The sequence below is a fragment of the Orussus abietinus genome, unplaced genomic scaffold, assembly GCF_000612105.2.
Source record: "Orussus abietinus isolate OABI.00-Male unplaced genomic scaffold, Oabi_2.0 scaffold46, whole genome shotgun sequence".
Classification (NCBI taxonomy): Eukaryota; Metazoa; Arthropoda; class Insecta; order Hymenoptera; family Orussidae; genus Orussus; species Orussus abietinus.
This window is the reverse complement of record NW_019394349.1, coordinates 53,811-71,930: the sequence shown is the minus strand read 5'-3', so window position 1 is coordinate 71,930 and position 18,120 is coordinate 53,811. Positions and strand designations below refer to the sequence as shown.

The 18,120-nt window shown below is 53.5% G+C and overlaps 2 protein-coding genes across 6 annotated transcripts; both read left to right on the top strand.

Annotated features, from left to right (window-relative positions):
* Nucleotides 1–8,546, top strand: LOC105702183 (tubulin-specific chaperone cofactor E-like protein). Of its 3 annotated transcripts, none has more exons than XM_012429557.1 (6): nucleotides 1–128; nucleotides 5,097–6,097; nucleotides 6,221–6,390; nucleotides 6,618–6,726; nucleotides 6,850–6,954; nucleotides 7,212–8,546. In XM_012429557.1, the coding sequence occupies exons 2-6, from the start codon at nucleotides 5,108–5,110 to the stop codon at nucleotides 7,359–7,361; spliced, it is 1,524 nt and encodes a 507-aa protein (XP_012284980.1). In that variant the 5' UTR covers nucleotides 1–128; nucleotides 5,097–5,107; the 3' UTR covers nucleotides 7,362–8,546. The 3 variants fall into 3 exon arrangements, with proteins under 3 accessions (XP_012284980.1, XP_012284979.1, XP_012284981.1); XM_012429556.1 differs by having other exon boundaries at nucleotides 1–221; XM_012429558.2 differs by lacking the exon at nucleotides 1–128 and adding an exon at nucleotides 2,798–3,758.
* A 198-nt stretch (nucleotides 8,547–8,744) lies between these two features.
* Nucleotides 8,745–17,949, top strand: LOC105702168 (muscle M-line assembly protein unc-89). Of its 3 annotated transcripts, none has more exons than XM_012429531.1 (9): nucleotides 8,745–9,083; nucleotides 10,377–10,490; nucleotides 10,755–10,932; nucleotides 11,058–11,388; nucleotides 11,709–12,012; nucleotides 12,090–13,567; nucleotides 13,658–14,080; nucleotides 14,188–14,322; nucleotides 14,429–17,949. In XM_012429531.1, exons 2-9 carry the CDS (start codon nucleotides 10,392–10,394, stop codon nucleotides 14,574–14,576), a joined length of 3,096 nt encoding a protein of 1,031 aa, XP_012284954.1. In that variant the 5' UTR covers nucleotides 8,745–9,083; nucleotides 10,377–10,391; the 3' UTR covers nucleotides 14,577–17,949. The 3 variants fall into 3 exon arrangements, with proteins under 3 accessions (XP_012284954.1, XP_012284956.1, XP_012284955.1); XM_012429533.1 differs by having other exon boundaries at nucleotides 14,407–14,517; XM_012429532.1 differs by lacking the exon at nucleotides 8,745–9,083 and adding an exon at nucleotides 9,760–9,800.
* Nucleotides 17,950–18,120: the final 171 nt, after the last annotated feature.

Genomic DNA, 18,120 nt, shown 5'->3' with positions numbered 1-18,120 from the left:
GCCGAGAGCTGGCAGCAGCGTCGCCGAGTTCGCCAGATCCACTCGCGAGCGGCGGTTCCGTCCGGTTTCGGGCGCATCTCCGTTTCCGCGGAGCCTCGCCTCCGCCGCAACGAAAAGGTGCCTTGGAGGTTAGTGCGGAGGTTTCGCCGCGGCCGCTCCGTCGAGTGGCCTCGCGGACCACTCGCCCTCGGGGGACCCGGACGAGCAGCCGGATCGAACCAGTGAGTAGGAGCGCGCCCAGGACGGTCCGGAGGCTTGGCCATAGAGCAACGAGAGGAGCGAGAGCCGCAACCTCGTGTGCGTAATTCCGTACCCCTCATTCGATAGCTATCGACATCCGCAGTCGTGTTATTCCCATGGGCTAGCGACATCGATAGCTATCGAATTGGCGTACAGAATCCCGGCTGGCCCCATGGCAAGCTCGAGAGGAATTTCCGACTACGTTGAAAAATCGGAAATTCCTCTTGGAGCTTCTTAAAGGGGAATCTAAGAAGGATTTAATAACCCGTCTCCGCGGAGAAAGTTCCTGGTGAACTCCTGGTCTTGGGCCTAAGGAGAACGCGGATGCATTCCGCGTTCTACGCCGCGTGCTGCGTCGATAACCACCTCCTGGTTCCCAGGGACGTTTCAACGAGTCTAGCGTGATTTTAGTCTGTTAGAGACCGCGAGTGGCGAGTTTTCCTTTCCGTTGAAGAGGGCGCACTCTGGCGGAGGTTGCCGGAAGCTCGCCGATCCTCGCGACCGGTCGACCTCGGAGGCGGCGAGATGGGATCGAGCTAATCGGTCGACTACGCTATGTGAAGTTCCCGTGCACCGTTTCTTCACCTCTTCACCCTCGATTAAGTTCCCAGACAACGGAACGAAGAAATCACGGGAGAAGCCGAAGAAGAAACGAAGAAACGGGTACAGGACGGTGCTGCCGATTTGCCGAAAATCTCAAGACTTTGCAACACTCGATGAACGGGATTAACCTTAGCATTAATTGCCAACACTTGTCGGCCGGTAATTCGTCCAAGAGCCTCCGGAAGGTCGACAGTCTTTAATAGTTTCTCATCTGTCGTGGCTAGAAATAGGACGTAAACGGGGACGGTTCCGGGACCTCGATAATGCAGTTTGTCCCGCGTCCCTGACCCGATTTCCCGTTTCTTTCCTCTTCCTCTTTTCTCGAAACGCTTCCTAGCTCGTTACACAGTTGTAAACCCTTCGCCCACGTGGCGGGGACGAAAATCGAGCGCCAAGGAACCTGTTCGCTTTCGTTCCGCAACGCGTTTTCTTTGTTACGCCACCGAGCGGTACACCAATTTCGTCAAGTCTTATCGATTAGCATCGCGCACGTCGGCGTGGAACAAAAAGCTTGCCCCTTATCGACGACGAATCGATCGTCTGTTATCTCTGCGTAGATAGGTTTATCGGTGGAGGCTTCAAAATGGCTACTGAAATTTCTTAATCGGCCGAAATCCCGTGATCGCAGGTAGAGGAAGTAGGAAATTATTACGGTTCTTGGATTCCCCAAGGGGCGGATTTTTTTATCCTCGTACTTAGTCGTTATAACCAGGGGTACTTAAGATGCCGTCGTGGGCGCAAGTTTGTAGTCTCTTCTAAATCCGCGGAAGACCCGCGAGCGACGTATGAAGGTTGGGACGATTGTCCCTAATTCGTTATTCGAATTACTCGGCGTATAGGATGAGCAGAGGTGCTATGCCGCGTAACGGTGGGACAGATATCCAGTCTTAATATGTCGCTCCTTGGGATTCCCAGTGCCGATTTTATTTACGTTCATACGCGGTTTAAAGTACCCGCTTACACAGACACGTGCTTCTCCGTGACTCATTTCGGAGCACGGGAGCGACTTTCTACCGCGTTCTGCGATCCCTCTGTTTTCCGAGCCCGCCGCAGTAAAAAAGTATCAACGCGACTACACGAACGGGGGATTTTTATCTCATTCTCTTTGCCCTCTCTCGGCCAGTCTTTTGCTCGGCTTTGTTGCCCGCCATTAAATTTCGGTCAACTCGTCTTTCCCTCTATCCGGGTTTCCTCCACCATCCGGCTCTTTTTGCTTCCCGCTTATCTCGGCATCGTGGCGTATCTGGTATGCCTCTCTCTCTCCCTCCTCCCTGGACTCCCTATCTCCGTCCCTCTTCCTCCTATACCAGCACACAACGCGATCGTTATTCAGCCGCGCGAGGCGCGAAGACGTGGAAAAGGAACGATGCGAGAGTGGCCGCTCTCGCGTTCGACCGACCAACGGTTCAACCTTGGGCTCGACGTGAGTAATAACGCGCTACGTGGACGCGTTCTACGCAACAACGCGGGACAGCCATTTTTCCGTCTTACCAGCCCAGCCGGAATTTTTTCTTCCCCCCGTTCTTCCCGAGGAAGATCGCCAGGAGTGACGCAGCCCATGGACGCCGCATCGTTACAACCTAGATCGTCACTCGTGACGCTGTTCAATTAATTTTGTATCATAGTAATAGTTATTCTCTAAGTATTGTAAAAGTACAATAAAAAAAATGCGACAAGCCTTTACGTTTGGGTTGGATTTATTCGAGCGAGGTGTCGCGGATTCCGTTTCGGCCGCATTTACGAAGCAATGTTAATGTGGCTTAACACGAATCTCGCAGTGACCCACTGAGCGAATACCTCGACTTGACATTTCGTAACAGGACCTGGCGCTAGTATATTTAGCAATGTAGCGCAAGTCGTCGGTTTGGACTCCCGTGGATTTTCTTCTCGACGCTTTAAGCCGGCCGACAAAATCGCTCGTCATTGAGCTTTTTGCTCGTCCCTGAAGCGAGACGACGTGCCGACGGATCTTTTTCCATCGTCTTTGTGCAAACCGATCCACCGCTGTTGGTCGTATGAGATCACCGAAGCGTGGAACCTGTTCCTCGTTCCATGCGTCTCGAGATAAAAAATCGGAGGGCAATGTTTAATGGAGGATATGAAACAACGTTGCATCTAATGTCTCTTACGGGACGAACGTTGGGTTGACACGCGCAGGCTGCAGTTACATCGCCACCCAATACCTATCCATTGCATCGAGATAATTGAATCGGCAGTGACTATTCATTCCCGAACTGGTGACTCGGAAAAATACGCTTCTTTGAAGCGAGACCAAACACGGAGGGAGGGATTTGCAAAAGATCCTTCGGCCCGATCGATTTCCACCGCCGGCGAGCCATTTTCTCCTCCTCGCTTCCTTGATTCCAAATGAGTAGTCAATTAGTGGTCAAACATCGAAACATCGGCCACAATGGTAGTCCTCGACCTCCGCCAGAAAATGACTAATATCCGGCCGAAACGTAGGGACGGACCAGAGGCAACCGGAAACGGTTGTGCACATCCAACTCGAGCAAAGGAGGATGCAGGACAAAGTGAGCGACTTCCTCGAACACCAGTTAACCGATTTCGACGAATCTCGAACTCATGGAAGCATCGGACATCATTTACGAAGAATACCACAACGGCGGAAACAAAGCGACGACATCCGCGAGGACGCCGAGGATTTTCCCATTACCGCGAGGAAGACCATCTCGGTCGCAGAGCAGAAGATTAAGTGAAATTAAGATGGAGACTTAGCGAGGTGTTTGGGCGGCGATACTTTGCCCGTCTCGAGGCAGTTCTGGAGCAATCTGGATTAATCGACAGGGCGGTTAGGACGGCGAGCGGAGCTCGAAGCTCCTCGGACTCGCGCAGCCAACAGTGCAGGCCACTAGAGAAAGTTAATTTCGCATGGCCGTTGAACCGATCGCGATTACGTAGGTGAACAGAGAATAAACCGAGTGTTACCAGCTGGCTGGCACCGGGTAGACGGACCCACTCCTCGGTCCTCGGCGTGCTCTTTTTACGCCTCGAACGTAACGGGAGAGAGAGAGAGAGAGAGCGCGCGAGAGGCGAGGCGAGGTCGACGTTAGAAAATAGAAGGAAGGGAAGAGAAAGGAAATCGCCGGCTTTCCCCGTCCTTAAGTCTCCTAAATCGCCGATGGAAAGTCGCGGCCACCTGGGATTCCAGAAAATGGCGGACATTCGACGTAGACTGCGCGTTGGCGCTGCCTTAAGCGAAGAGCCATGCCGAGTCGGTTCCAGCCCGTGGGATGCAGAGACGCATTGTGTTTCGGCAGAGATCGAAGAACCGAGGAGACTACAGCCCACGGGGTTCGATCTAGGCGAATTCCTACATCCACTTTACTCCGAGGCACGGCCGAGCCTGGCCGAGATCCAACGCGGGATCTCTTCCCCCTCGGCATCCCAGTTCCGTGAGGTTGGAGAACGGCCGCCATCTTGGTACCTCGAACGAGAAGAGTGTTATTCACTTAGCCCTAAATCTACGCCTGGGATGGAAACTTTACGCGGTGTTCCGGTCTACTTTAAGGGGGAAAAGCCTGCATGGGGCAGAAACGGTGATGGGATCCTCTCGATATGCCTGAATGGGGCACCTGCGAAGCTACTTTCGAAACAAATGGCGCGCGATTCCCTCGTTTCGCGCCTTTTCCTTCGACTCTGCCGAAGCGTGCGCCTGCAATTTCTCGCGTGGGCGAGCCGCCTCGACATTGGCGCCGATGCATCCACCGAGAGCCGGTTTGCAGTTGCAACGCAAAAAGGACAATGGCGTCCGACCTCGATGGATATGGTCAAGACCAGATTCTTGCCCAGGTGCATCCTGCGCGTCCCTCTCTCGGATCCACCGTGTCATCTGCCTCAGGGCCGGCGTTTCCGTTTTTTCCATCTTTCATCGAGTACGGAGCCGGAGATCGCGAGGTATCGAGGCTAACCGCGAGCACCTTCGGCACGGGACCGAATGACCTTTAACGACAGTAGACTCGCGCGGAAAAATGATCTTCCTTTCTACGGATATCGGGTTCACGGGAGGTCGGCTTCGGGAACGGCTCGGCGCCATTTTGTACGTCGCGTTTCGGTATCCGGCCTCCCGAATACCGGGAGTTCTTCGGGGTTCGATGGCTCTTGACAGCTTCTTACGGGTCCTCGTCCAGGTCGCCGTAGACTCTTTCGAAAGCGTCCCCGATGGCTTGGGTGGTTTAAAACTAATTAACGTTAGAGGCTTAACTCGGTAACCTAATGGAACTTTCGTCCCCCAGGATGCTCTAAGATGCCGTCCCTGCTGGAAGCCCTGGAGCTGAAGTACGGGAGTTCGACAGCTGAGTGCTCGCTGACGGACGAGGAGACGGAGTCGAGCTCGCCGAAGACGGCCCTTTCGGTCAGCATCTTCATCCCGAAGAAGTCGCCCCGTCACACGGTCCCGGCCCTGCTGGTTCTTCAAGACTGCGACATCGAGTCCGCGGGCAACGACGACGAGAAGCTGAGGAACAAATGCAGGAACGTCGAGGAGCTGGACCTGGCGCAGAACAAGCTTACGCAGTGGGACCAGGTCTTCGGGATCCTGCAGCACATGCCGAAGATCAAGTTCGTCAACCTGAGCTTTAACTGCCTGGACGAGGCGCTCCAGGTCAAGCACGGTAACTACGAGTTGCTGAGGAACCTCGTGCTCAACGGGACCAGGGTCTCCTGGTCCACCGTCCAGGGTCTGGTGCGGCTGCTGCGCAACCTGGAGGAACTCCACCTCTCGCTGAACGAGTACAGGACCGTCGACCTGGAGCACCATGTCGAGAGCAACAAGAACGCCTGCGTGAAGAAGTTGCACTTCACCGGAAACCCCATCGAGACCTGGTGCGAGATCTGCAAGCTGGGCTACGCGTTCCCAAACCTGGAGAGCCTGGTCCTGGCCGAGTGTCCCATCAGGTCCCTGTCCCTGGAGCAGAACCGGAACTCGCGGAATCCGAAGACCAAAGCCGAAGAGCCTGTCGCGGGGTGTCCAGAGGACAGCGAGAACATGAACATCCCGAGGGACCCCGAGGCCTCGGAGAAGCGCCCCGAAAATGGGATTTTCGAGGGGAAGAGCAGGACCGAGTCCGAGTGCGAGTCCTGCAGACCTAAGGTCAGGTCCTCGCACGACCCCTTCAGGATGTTGAGATTCCTCAACGTCAACGGAACCCTGCTTTCCACCTGGGACGACGTAGAGAGGCTCGCTAGGTTCCCGGCATTGAAGTCTCTGAGGATCCAGGGGTGCCCTCTCTTCGAGGTGAGGAGCGTCTTAAAAATCCCCCTTAAACATTTTTTTATGTATTCCAGCGCCAGGTAACGTTTGGCTAAGCCGGATAGGATCGATCTCCCAGAAACTGATCAGAGGTTCCCCTTTTCGCAGAGTCCTCGAGAGTACACGGAACACGAAAGGAGGCAATTACTGATCGCCAGGCTACCAAATGTCGAGACCCTTAATGGCGGCGGCGTGATCTCCTCGCAAGAGCGAGAGGACGCCGAGCGAGCGTTCATTCGCTATTACATGGACAAACCCGAAGCCGATCGGCCAGAAAGGTAATTTTCCACGATCGTGCACTTTCTAGTCCTGCGAAAAAAAATACTCACCGCAGAGATTCAATTAAACCCGGTATCACGTTCCCGACCATAATTGAATCCGCCGAGACGCCGAAGCACGGAATATTAATGTTTCTTTTTTTTCCGCTGCTTTCTGGATTTTTTATTTTACATGGCTGGATGTTCAAGGGCACGGGCGAGGACTCATCGTTCGGTGGTTTTTACAGATATGCAGAACTCGTCGGCATACACGGAAAATTGGATCCCCTGGTTCACGTTGACCTGACACCCGAGAAGAGGGTCAAGGTGACGTTTACGTACGGCGATCTCATTGAGGTTGGTTTACGGATAAGTCGCAAGCTAGTTTCGTTTTACCGTCCCCGAGGAGACGGTCTGGCTCCGTCGACGTTTTGCAGCATCCGTTAGAAGTCGTTTTAATTTTATTTCACCATTTTCCAGGTACGGTTGGTGGACGTTTACAGGACGGTCTTCGAGCTGAAGACGAAGCTAGAGACGATGGTCAAAATACCGGCGAATAAGATGCGGCTTTTCTACGTGGATCAGGTGAGGTTTCCGCGTCTTTGGCTCAAAGTTCCCCTTTTTGCTTCCAGAATGTCTGGTTCCTCGACGGGCGATTTAACAGCCCCGAGTTTGCGATTTAGACCCGTCCTCCACCTCACGATCCTATCACCTCATATCGTCCATTGTTGAAATTCATAATTCCTTCGGCAAAGTAACGTATCACGAGAGGAGAAGGGCGTAGACCTTTTATAAGTAATTCTCCCAAGAAGCGATAACGATTGGCAGACGTTCAATTGCAGGTGATGAAGGCGCAATACGGCCCCGAAGAGATGCTATACCCCAACAAGCAGCTGTACCGGTACAACATCAGAAACGGGGACGAGATCATCATCGACAGCAAGCTGAATCGATGCTCTTCGTCGTCGAGCACGTCTTCCATTCGATCTTGAAGAGCCACCGTTCTTTAGAAGCCGAGGGTATCGACACGCGAGAGCGTATCCCCGCGCCACTTTCGAGGAAAGCTCCCCGAGCTTTCCGGAGCAATCCGAACTGTACCGCGAATGCTCGTCGCGAAGGATTGTCGAGAGAAAGCAATAACTCTGAGCGTAGTTTTCGAGAGAAGAGAGATAGAAAGGGACAGAAAGAATGAGAGACGCGAGAATTTTGATATGTACGTTCTAGGTGTAATCTAGTGGCTGTATTCATCGATTCTTCAGGGTTTGCGGACCAGCGCCGTCCCGCGGTAGTATCGGAAACTAAGCGTCCGCATCCGGCTCAAGCCACGGAAGGAAACGCTCTTTTTCTTCTTGCGAGCCAGGCCAGCCCGCTTCCGGTTCGATAGACAGCGAAAGATCCATCCAGGGTGGAAGAGGGTCACCGACTCGGGCACCCCGATCCTCGTTTAATGTCGTTTATTGTCGAAGGGCGAATGGTTCCTCATCTAGAAGATCATTTCCGTCTCGAGCCACGACGAGGTCGAATTATCGCGCAAGGGGATTGCTCGACAATGTATCGAAATCGTGAGGAGCTCTCAGGAGCCGGTGCACCCTTCGAGATCCTGGAGGTCGGTTTATTTTTGTAAATCATTGTTCACGCGCACCGTCATCGAGTCGTCCGCTCGAGGAGGGTATTTCGCGAGGCGGGATGAGAGAAGGAAGTACTTAAAATGGCCAGAGGACCAACCCGGAGGACGCAGCCTCGAGAGGACGAGGTTATCGAGAGGACGGCAACCTTGAAGAGTCACTTAGTGCCTGCCTTAGCGTGTAACTCGGATACTTCTAACACTGCCCTGTAAATATTAAAAATGATTTCGACTCGCCCGAGTCCCCGGATCATCGCGCCCGGCCCGCAAGACCCGAAAGTCGGGATTCGCTTCTCCTCGGCCTCGAAACCGGCGAGTTCCCGCCGGAAACGACGAGGTGGCACGTCAGAGCCTTCGAAGCGTCGCTCCTTCGACCTGGATCTCCGAAGCGAGCTTCGACGGGCTTTGGAAGCCCCTCTGTGATGCGTCTAGTCTCGGAAATTGAAAATTCTCCGTCATTCTGATTTTATATGACACGACCGCTTCTTTCGTCTTTTTTCTTTGTGCTGGCGCAAATGTGTACGTACTAACAAAATAAATCATTTATACCCGAGGCGATGGGTGCCCTTCATGGCGAGATCCGAAATTCGAACGCTCTTCAGGGTCGACCCGGCCGCGCCGGCGCGTCGCGGCGTCGTCGGGGCTCCCTTAGTTGGCCATCGTGCCACGGTGTGCGTCTCGCGGCGTCGTCCGGTGGGGGAGGTGCGTCGGTCGGATCGATCGCGCTCGACGCCAGGCGTCGCGACGGCACCGTGCCCCGCGGGACGAGAGTCGCGCGGAGACCGAGAGACGCGAGGAGACGTCGAGGCAGTCCGCGGGGGAGCGAGCGAGGCGCTCCTCTACTTCCTCGACGGCCGCAGGGCGGATGGCGCCCGGAGGGTCCGCGAGGACCGCGCCATGAGGAGGCCCTGAAGAGGCCACGGAGCCCGAGCCCCCGCGCCAGAGGCCCCAGGGACCGGTCCAAGATGTGACCGGCGAGCAGCGGCGCACGCACCGGCCTCACCGGTCCCAGCGGTCCTCGCCGGCCCCAGGGCGCACCGAGCGGTGCCGAGGGATCGATCCGACCCGATAGCATGGGGCGAGTGCAGGGGTAAGTCTCGCAAAGGAGGGTTGGATCGACCTACTCGTGATTTTTCCTTCCTCTCCAGTCATTACTTATTTTATCTATTTTCATTTATTTTCCCCATCCCTGAGGACTTTAAAAACGGACTTCCCCTTACACGTGACGGGCAGTTATCACGCGTAAAGGACTTGGAAAAATTGCGACTTCGGGGGGCTCTCGCCAGGTCGGAGGCCAGGGGGTGGCAAATGGGTCAAGAGGGCTTTCTTGGATTTTTTTCCAAATTTCGAATTGGGGAGCAATTTTCATTTATTTCCCCCATCTCTGAAGACTTTAAAAATGGACTTCCCCTTACACGTGACGGGCAGTTATCACGCGTAAAGGACTTGGAAAAATTGCGACTTCGGGGGGCTCTCGCCAAGTCGGAGGCCAGGGGGTGGCAAATGGGTCAAGAGGGCTTTCTTGGATTTTTTTCCAAATTCTAAACTGGGGAGCAATTTCGTATATGGGTCAATTTGTGGAGGAGGTGGGACGGGCATTCTTGCCTCCGAAGAATGGGACATTGTACCAGTTGCACGCAGGGCTGACTAGCTCCGAGGGGATGTATCGACTCCGAGTGCCCCCACTGGCATCCCTTGCTCTCCCCGAGCGAAATCCGGAGGAGTTTCGAGGTGGCTTCTCAAAGCTTGGTAACCGGACTTTTTTTCTGCGGCTTTCAAGGGCCTCGGATTCCGAGTCACCTCGCGGGTGAGTTCGTCTTTGGACTCCTGTGCCATGCTGGGAAAAAAAGACAAGAAAACGGGTCACGAGAGTCGTCTATATGCAAAGCGCTTCCATTAATCTCGCGATCCGCGCTTGGTACGACTTAGTCCTCGAATCCCCGTTTTCTGGTATTTGATCGCTCGGAGAAGACTTCGATTTTCCGCTCTCAAAAGGGGTTACTCCTTCCCGGGGAGGACGCCACTTTGCGCGCACCTCTTTTGAGAACCTCCAGCCTGTTATGAGATTCGGTAAAAAGATCAACTAGACCGGCTCCTCAGGAACTGGGCGGAGATTGCAAACATCCTTGACTAAGCTGATTACTTTGCGACACTTTTGCTAAACTCGCTAACCGGAGTTTGCGACTTGGGGGCACTCGTTAAATAGCGTCTCCCGGTTCTCGTTTGTATACCGACTTCAAAGGAAGTTTCATTGAATACGCGCGACCGGGAAAATGCCACGAAAATTCATCTCACTTAAGGGGCGAAAAACATACAAGGTGTAAGGGCAAGAATACAAAGCGTCTAATGAAAAGACCTTGTACATGGGATCTTTGGCTTTCAGCGTTCAGAAGCAATAATGAGGAAAATGGCGTCAGGGCTCCCGAGTGCCCATCAGAGGAAGCTTGGACCAGCGCCGATCGCATCCTTCGAGGACTTGTCCGACGAGGTGGAAAACGTAAGTTCGACTTTACGCGGATAATTCCAACCGCAGTCCTGGTACCCAACTTCCGGCGGCATTGAAATCTCTAACTGGGCGAAAAAATCCTAACTTCGAGTCGCCTTCGACCTAATTGCGCTCCCCTCGTTACGTCCGTCCGCGGACTTCGCGAGCGGTTATCGTTTAATGGAGAACTCGATCGCAAGAAGTTGGTAAATTCCCGGGGGAAAGTTAGGAGGGAGGTTGAAGGTGATGAAGAGTGACGGCCGGAATTGCTAACAGGGAGAAGCGGTCGCCCGAATGCCCGGAATCGTGGAAGTGACGTCTCCCGTGACACCCGGAAGCTCCCTGAAGACGCCGAGCACCCCGAGGATCGACATCAGCAGGGCGAGCAGTTCGTCCCACCATGAGGACAGCAACAACTCGAGAGAATCCTCCCCGGAGAGGGAACTGCTCGCAGGTAATCCCGCGACGTCGATTTCCAAATTTTTTTTTTCCTTTTTTCTATTTTTTTTTTTTCGCAATCTTAGTCGTTCCACATCGATTTTCCGGATCTTCCTGGACTGCGAGTGCCTCGAATTTCAGGTGCCGAGCCTCCTCAGGGGACGAACCTGGTCCTGGGCTACAAGGAGGACGCGCAGGACCTGCGGTCCTCGACGGAGGAGCTGGACCTCCACGACCCCGTGCACGACCAGGACCTGAGGAGAGACTCGAAGAGGGCTCGAAGGAGGAAGGAAGACGGTTCCCAGTCGGAATGTGGAGGCATCAAACAGGACGAAAGGGAACGCAAGGACAGCAACTGCTCGGAAATCATTCTCCTCAACATCAGCGGCAGGACATCCAGACTGTCCTCGGTCGGAAGCCAGGGTTCCGGAGCATCCGGGAAGCTGTCGGTCGTGTCCGCGACCTCTTCAAGGTACTCGCGTCAGCTGTTTCGGCGAATAGATAATGGTTAACCGGGAGGACGTGCCGGAGATGCGCAAAAGGCGGTCGCCGTGCCGAGATAAAGGATAAAGTACGTAGCACCGACGTGGTAATTGGCAGAATAAACGCAATTAGCGCCGACAAGGCGGTCACGCGTGTGACGCAATTGCCATTGCGCCATTTCAATGCCAGTCACGTTGCTCCTAGCTTTCAATCTTCACGTTATATCGGAAACGGAAATCCCCGCCGAAGAAGAGTTCTCCACTCTGGGATTCACTGTATGCAATAATGTACCTCAGCCTCTTCTTCAAGGTCCCCAAGTCCGCACAAGTGCCTGCTGGAGACGTCCTTCTGCGGCAGCAAGCCCACCCTGGCGGACAACTTCATCGAGCCGTCGAAGCCGGAGACGGATGATCTCGAGAAGATCCTGCTCCAGCGGGAGGCGGACACGACGAAGGCGCTCATCCCGGAGAACATCAAAGTGCCCATGGTCGGGGGTAACTTGAAGCCGGATCCTCTGGACAAGCCCAGGAGGCGAGGTCGCGAGGAGCGGAAGGAGATCTTCAGGCGAGAGGTGGAGATCACGAAGAAGGTCCTGGAGAGGGTCAACATAGAGGTAAAAATCGCCTTCGGTTATTACAGCGATTTATCAATCAATATCCAACCAAATCTAACGGTCCCGGGTGGTCCCAGGTCCCCGTGATGAAGAAGCAGTCCCAGCCTCAGGAACAACCTCCGGAACCAACCTCCAAGGTCCCGCTGGAGGTGCACAAGCCGGCCAGCCTCGACCTGAACGACAAGCGCAAGAAGCCGCAGAACTTCAAGGAGATCGTCCAGACCCCTCCGACATCAGGGGCTGCTGGTGGGAGTCCGAAGCTTCCTCGGCACCAGAAGGTGCGAGACCTGGAGGGTTCCCGGACCCCGAGTCCGTGCTCGGTGTCGAGGAAGAGCAGCTTCGCGTCCCTCTTCAAGGGTCGGTCCGACAGCGTCGTCCTGAGTCCGGTTTCGCCGACGCCTGCGACGAAGCCCCGAAGAAGTCTGACCTCGAAGATCCGAGACACCACCGAGAGCCTCAGGAGCAGATCCAAGTCCAGAGAAAGGTCCTCCATAGACCGGGGCTCGTCCTTGAAAAAGGAGTCGAAGAACAAAGGCGTCTTCTCGTCTACTTTGAGTCTTTTCAAGAAGCGCGAGCGCAAGAAGAGCTACGACGAGGCGGTCGGCACTCCCATGGACGGAGACCATCCCTCGCTGGAGAGCATAGGGAACGTGGAGTTCACTTTTAACGCCGAGAGGGAGAGGAAGAGGGACGACTCCATCTTCATAAGTCTGCACGCGGACGACAGGAATTACGAGGAGGCCCTGCCCTCGGAGAGCACCTCGATACCCCTGGAGACGCCGACGAAGCTGCTGGACGAGTACGACGCCGAGCATCGGATCGTTGGTACCAGTATCGTCACCGAGGCTTCCATCGAGTACAGAGACCCGAGTTTGGGGACGATCAAGGATCAGGTGAGGACGGAGGTGAGGATCGAGGAGCGACCTGCGAGCAGGACCTCTAGAGAGGAGGTCCAGGTCTCGCCCAGCGTCTCTCTGGGAGATCGGGTCTCCAGAAGCTCTTCCAGAGACTCGAAACTGGGAGCCGCGAAGGTATCCGACGAGGGAATCAAGAGGGCATCCGGGGAGATGGGGTCACCCGAGTCCAAGATCACCAATGGCACCACCAGGAAGCCCGAAGTGGTCAAGCCTGCCAGGAAAAGCAAGGAGGCGTCCACTCCCTCCAAAGAACCCGAAGAGAAGCCAGCCTCGAGGAGGGTAGAAATGAATGGAGGAGAAGTCGGGGTCGTGGAGGTTCCTGGGAAGTCGACGGAGGCGAAGTCCAAGCAGGAGACTTCGGAGGACGGGTTAAAGATCCCCGAAGAGACCCTCGTGAAGACTCCGAGCGTCATCTCCGACCTCGACCATAACAGCTCCGAGTCCGAGAGGGACTCGGAGATCGAGTTCATCAGGAACAAGGCGATGAACATACCCAAGGAGCTGCCGGATGAGAGGAAGGGTCTCTGCTACGAGGAGAGCTTCGAGGAGGACTTCCCTTACGTTCCTACGACTTTGCCGATGGAGAAGAGCGTCGCCGTTCCGATCCTGCCCATAAAGGAGAGACTCCAGGAAGTGAGGTAGGTCCTTCGGTTCTCGAGCCAGGGACTCTTAAAAAGTTCCCCCTTTTTTAACCCCCTTCTAAGAAGCATATATTTTTTTTCTTGCAGAACAATTCCGATCGAGAGGCCCAGATCCACGACGCCGATAAACCCGACGCTACTGGACGAGTTCGTGATGCACACCTCCCTGGACGAGCGGCGGGTCGAGAAGATGAAGATCTCTCTGCCGCACAGGGAGAGCTTCAAGCTGAAGAGTCCCCATAGACAGGCGTCGAACACCTTCACGGAATTCGCCGGGAAGGTGCAAGAGTCCTCGAGTCGGCGGGTCGCCGGCAAGTCTCCGAGTCCTCCTCCGCTGCCTCCGAGGGCGGCTCCCAGGCCGACCAACTGGATCAACTTCGAGGAGATCCCGGAAAAGCGCAAGGCTCCGAAGAGGATCCAGACCATCCCCAGGACCGAGGAAGACGGCAAGGCTTCCGGGGTCGGCACCGGCTCCGCTGGCTACAGCTACGTCCAGCCCGAAGAGTGCAGGTACTCTCACCTGCGATCACGAGTTCTATCGATGCGTACTCCACCCTGAGGAGTTCTAGAAACTCTTATCAAGCGACGTTTCGTCTAAAGTACCCCATGTCTTCCAGGTGCGAATGCCACGAAGAGTCCAGGAGAGCGTCCTTGAGGCAGTCGTCGAACTGCACCAGCAACGGCGAACGACCCTGCAACGGCGAGAACTGCTCCGTCCCGGCATCGACGGGGGACCGTGCCAGCATCGTCAGGTAAACGTACCAAGACAGAACCCTCGTAGACGAGGCACCTGCGCGACCCGAAGAACGACCTCCCTAGACGTTGGTGATGAGTAGAAGTCTGTTTCTCTACTTTCAGTGACAGCTCCCTGGAGTGTAGCCTGAGCATCGAGGAGACGGGGGCGCAGGGTCTTCTGGGGGCGGCCAAGCCCTTCGGCATGGACCTGGACGTCAGGTCCAACAGGTCCAGCATCATATCGCAGGAGGAGACTGACGACGTCCACTGAAACGAGGACGACGACCCTCGTTACTTCGTTTTACGTCGGGCACGACTTCGCTCCTGATTTCGCTCCCGCACTTCTTCGCCCGATGCGTAAGGACGGCGGTTTCTTCCTTTATTCGGTGTACGTTGATTTGTAAGGCTTAAACGTTAAGGGTTAAATCGCGTTAAGGGGGCTCGACCTCCCTTAATGGCGGACTAGGACTACTCGGAGGATCGGGCCTCCTTGACGTCGCGTCGATTTCTTTTTCTACTTTTTTCCTTTTCTTTCCAACGATCTGCAGATCTTCCCCTTCGCTCATTCGCTCGTGATCGTATTCCTTGATTCGTGTTGATTGGACTTTGCGAACTGTCGGGATTACGGGCTGTTGGGAAATCCTCGATCTCCGTTCTCCAGGGTGGTGGAGAACGATCTGGGAGCGAGTACGGAAAGGATTTCGGAGTTTTGTAACAATTAAGTCTGTGGCGCATCCTCGTCCCGAACTAGTTTGGGATAATGGTTCACTATTTTTTTTTCTAAAGGACTACATCGAACTAGAACATCGTCACTCGGTGATCCACAGATATCGAGATCCCTCGCAATACGTAACTAGTTCCTCGCCACAGCTGTCCGAAGTCGAATAAATCGCCAGTGACCATTGCGACTAGTTAGGAGGAAAGAGGAAACGCCGGCCCGGCTAACAATGGCGAACCTTAAAAAATCGACCGTCCAGGACCCAAGGAAAACAAAAACCAAGAAGCGACTATATCCCGGACGGATGTTTCAAATAGTCCATTTCGCTGAATCGCTCTTCGGAGACCATTATAAAATTCAAATCCTTTGAGTACGGCGAGACGGTTCGCCATTTTCCAGGACTAAGGACGGGCGCGTTTCCTCGGGAATAAGCCGCGGATTTCTCGCGTATATCTTTCTTATCGAGCTCCTCCTTATCGTTTCTCTCTATTCGTCGGTGTCCGGGATTTCGAGAAAGCTCGCGCTACCCCATAAGTGGACCATTATCGGAATAAGGAACCAGAATAAGGGGAAATACTGGCTAGGAACGCACTTCCTTCGTTTCACCTTTTTGGAGGGGAAACGGATCTCCTGAAGAAGCCACGGCGAACTAGCCGTGGGACACCACGCTACCCTATGTGCCACGAATCATTGGAATTATTTCATCTACCTCCAGAAACGTGTACCAAAGGCAATCGAAGGCCCTTTAAATCTCGTTTCGTCTCTGTAAAGGCTCGCACTCACGACAGGACCTCCGATTGCGTCCAGCTCTCGGGTCGCTCCTCGACCGTCGAACTGCTATAAGTCTAAAAATTCCATAATTCGAGGTCGCCATTAAATTAAAATCGAGAAAAATTCGAAGAGGAGTATAAAGAATGTAGGGAGATGTCACGATTTTTTTTTCTTCTTTTTTTTCTCTCTTTAAGGATTTTGCAGAATTAAATCGCAGTTCGACGGCGCCCGGGGTGAGTCCGGGTCTCCTTGTACTTAAGGTTAAAGTTTCTAGAATTAAGATACTCGCGAGAGGAGAATAACTCGGAATATCTCGGTAGTGGTGAGAGGAAGTCTTTGGGTTGGCTTAGGCAGCTTCTTAAACGCTTCTCAACGAGAGTTTCGTTCGTACTGACTTTTCCATTACGCCTTTCATCTACATCCGCGCATATTAATCGTAGACTCGCGCACCCCCCAAACCCGAAATCCGAATGCCATGACTCATGAATGATCTCTGCTCAATTTCCTTTATTCGCGCCGTCTCGCCCTCTTCGATCATGTTTTTTCTACACGAGAAACTGTACTGTGTTCAAACGAATTACCTAACGAATACTACGAAAAAAAATGCTGTGCTCGCGGCGTACCGAGGGGGCTGAAGTACAAGTCGGTTACTATCGCCAGGGATCATTTCGGAATTCCTCCGGTATATCTAGGTCGACAAACAATGCAATGAGAAATCCGCTTCGCTTAAGAGAGAAAACTAACGCGCCAGGTTTGCTTCCGATTTAGAAGACTATCGTTTAATTCCGAAGGAAAGTGGGGAAGGAAGAGGAACTTCGCGTTTAGCCGTCTCGTGGTATCAAGTATCCTGGACAGTAAAACGGTAGATAAATCATCTTCGGGAATTTCAGCCCTCTCGGTACCCCGGAGTCGTACTCGAGTTCCGGATAAAATGTGCGCATCGGAATTGATCGGACCCCGAAGAGAGTGACCAGCTCTGCCCCGTCCCTCGTCCCCGGTCTCACCACTCAATAGACCCAGCTATCGAGAGTAATGAATAATTCTTAGTGTAAGAGCTACGTTACAGAAGAAAAAAGATACCTATGGTTCCAAGATGGACGAACGTACTATTTTTCCTCCCATAAGTGTAAGGGGTCCTAGGGGGAGACCGAACGCAGAGCCCTGAAGAGGACACTCGGGCCGAGTGTCCTGCTTCCGCTCTTTCTGCAACGTCTCTAAGCCTCCCTATCTACAAATCTGTAATTTTACAACTATACTACTCCTAGGAGGTAAACAAAAGAGAAATTACAGAATTACGCGAGGCTTAGAGGGCTTGTGGAAGGACTCGGAAGGGGCCGGAGGGTCTCCGGATTACTGTAGGTAGTGTACCATAAAGATCTTTTTTTAGATTTTGATGTTTAGGCAAGACCTCTCGAGGCAGAGAGAGAAAGAGAGAAATAAAGAGGCGAAAATTCTATTTCGAGCCCCAGGCCGACCGTGCGAAAGAAATGTCGCTTCGTCGAAGGTCCTCGTATCCTGTCTAAATGCTCGGCGTTCAATTTCGGGGATTTTAATCGAGCACTTCCGAGCAGGATTCCAGGGATGGCAGTCCCGCCGAAATCGAAAAAGGCATCGAATAGCGTTCTTCGAATTTTCTCACGAATTTTCTTTTCCCTCCCCGACTCTGCAACGAAACGTAAAGCGGTCGAAGCTAAGAGGAGGAAGAGTAAAGAAATGATAAACAATTAAGAAACTGCCATCCGAGCCCCCGAAAGGACGCATTTTTTTTTCCCACTTTTCCGTTCTCCTTTTCTAAGCGTGTTTAGTACCGAGAAGCGATCCCGTAACTTAACCCAGGCCTTGTCTCCGTGGTTGCCGAAACCGTCCAGGAAAATCGCCGTAATTATTTACCGCGAGACCCGTTATGAAAGATATTATTCGTCGCCGGAAATTAGAGCACTGCCGGATGTCGTCGGAGAAGTCGAGGTTCCCTAGGACGGAACGGCAACGCATCCTTTAGCAATATCTAAACGTTCGTCATTATTTCTAAGATCTAAGGTTAACGAGGGGGACAACAAAGTATTTAAATGTTTCTAATGTTATGTACATAAAATTATCGAAAGGGTGACATTTTCAAGCGCTAACACCATTAGACGACACGTTCGACGACCTCATGTTCGGGAAATAAAATGTTTATGTGTTTTAAAGCGAGCGAGTAGAATTATTCCTATGGCTTTAAGGGACCGAAGTAGAAGATTCATTTGGTCGGGGCCTATCCTCCCTTGTCGGCATTTTCGTTCTTCTCGCGTCTTCCAGGGTTCTTCAGGGTCGTTTTTATGGGGACCAG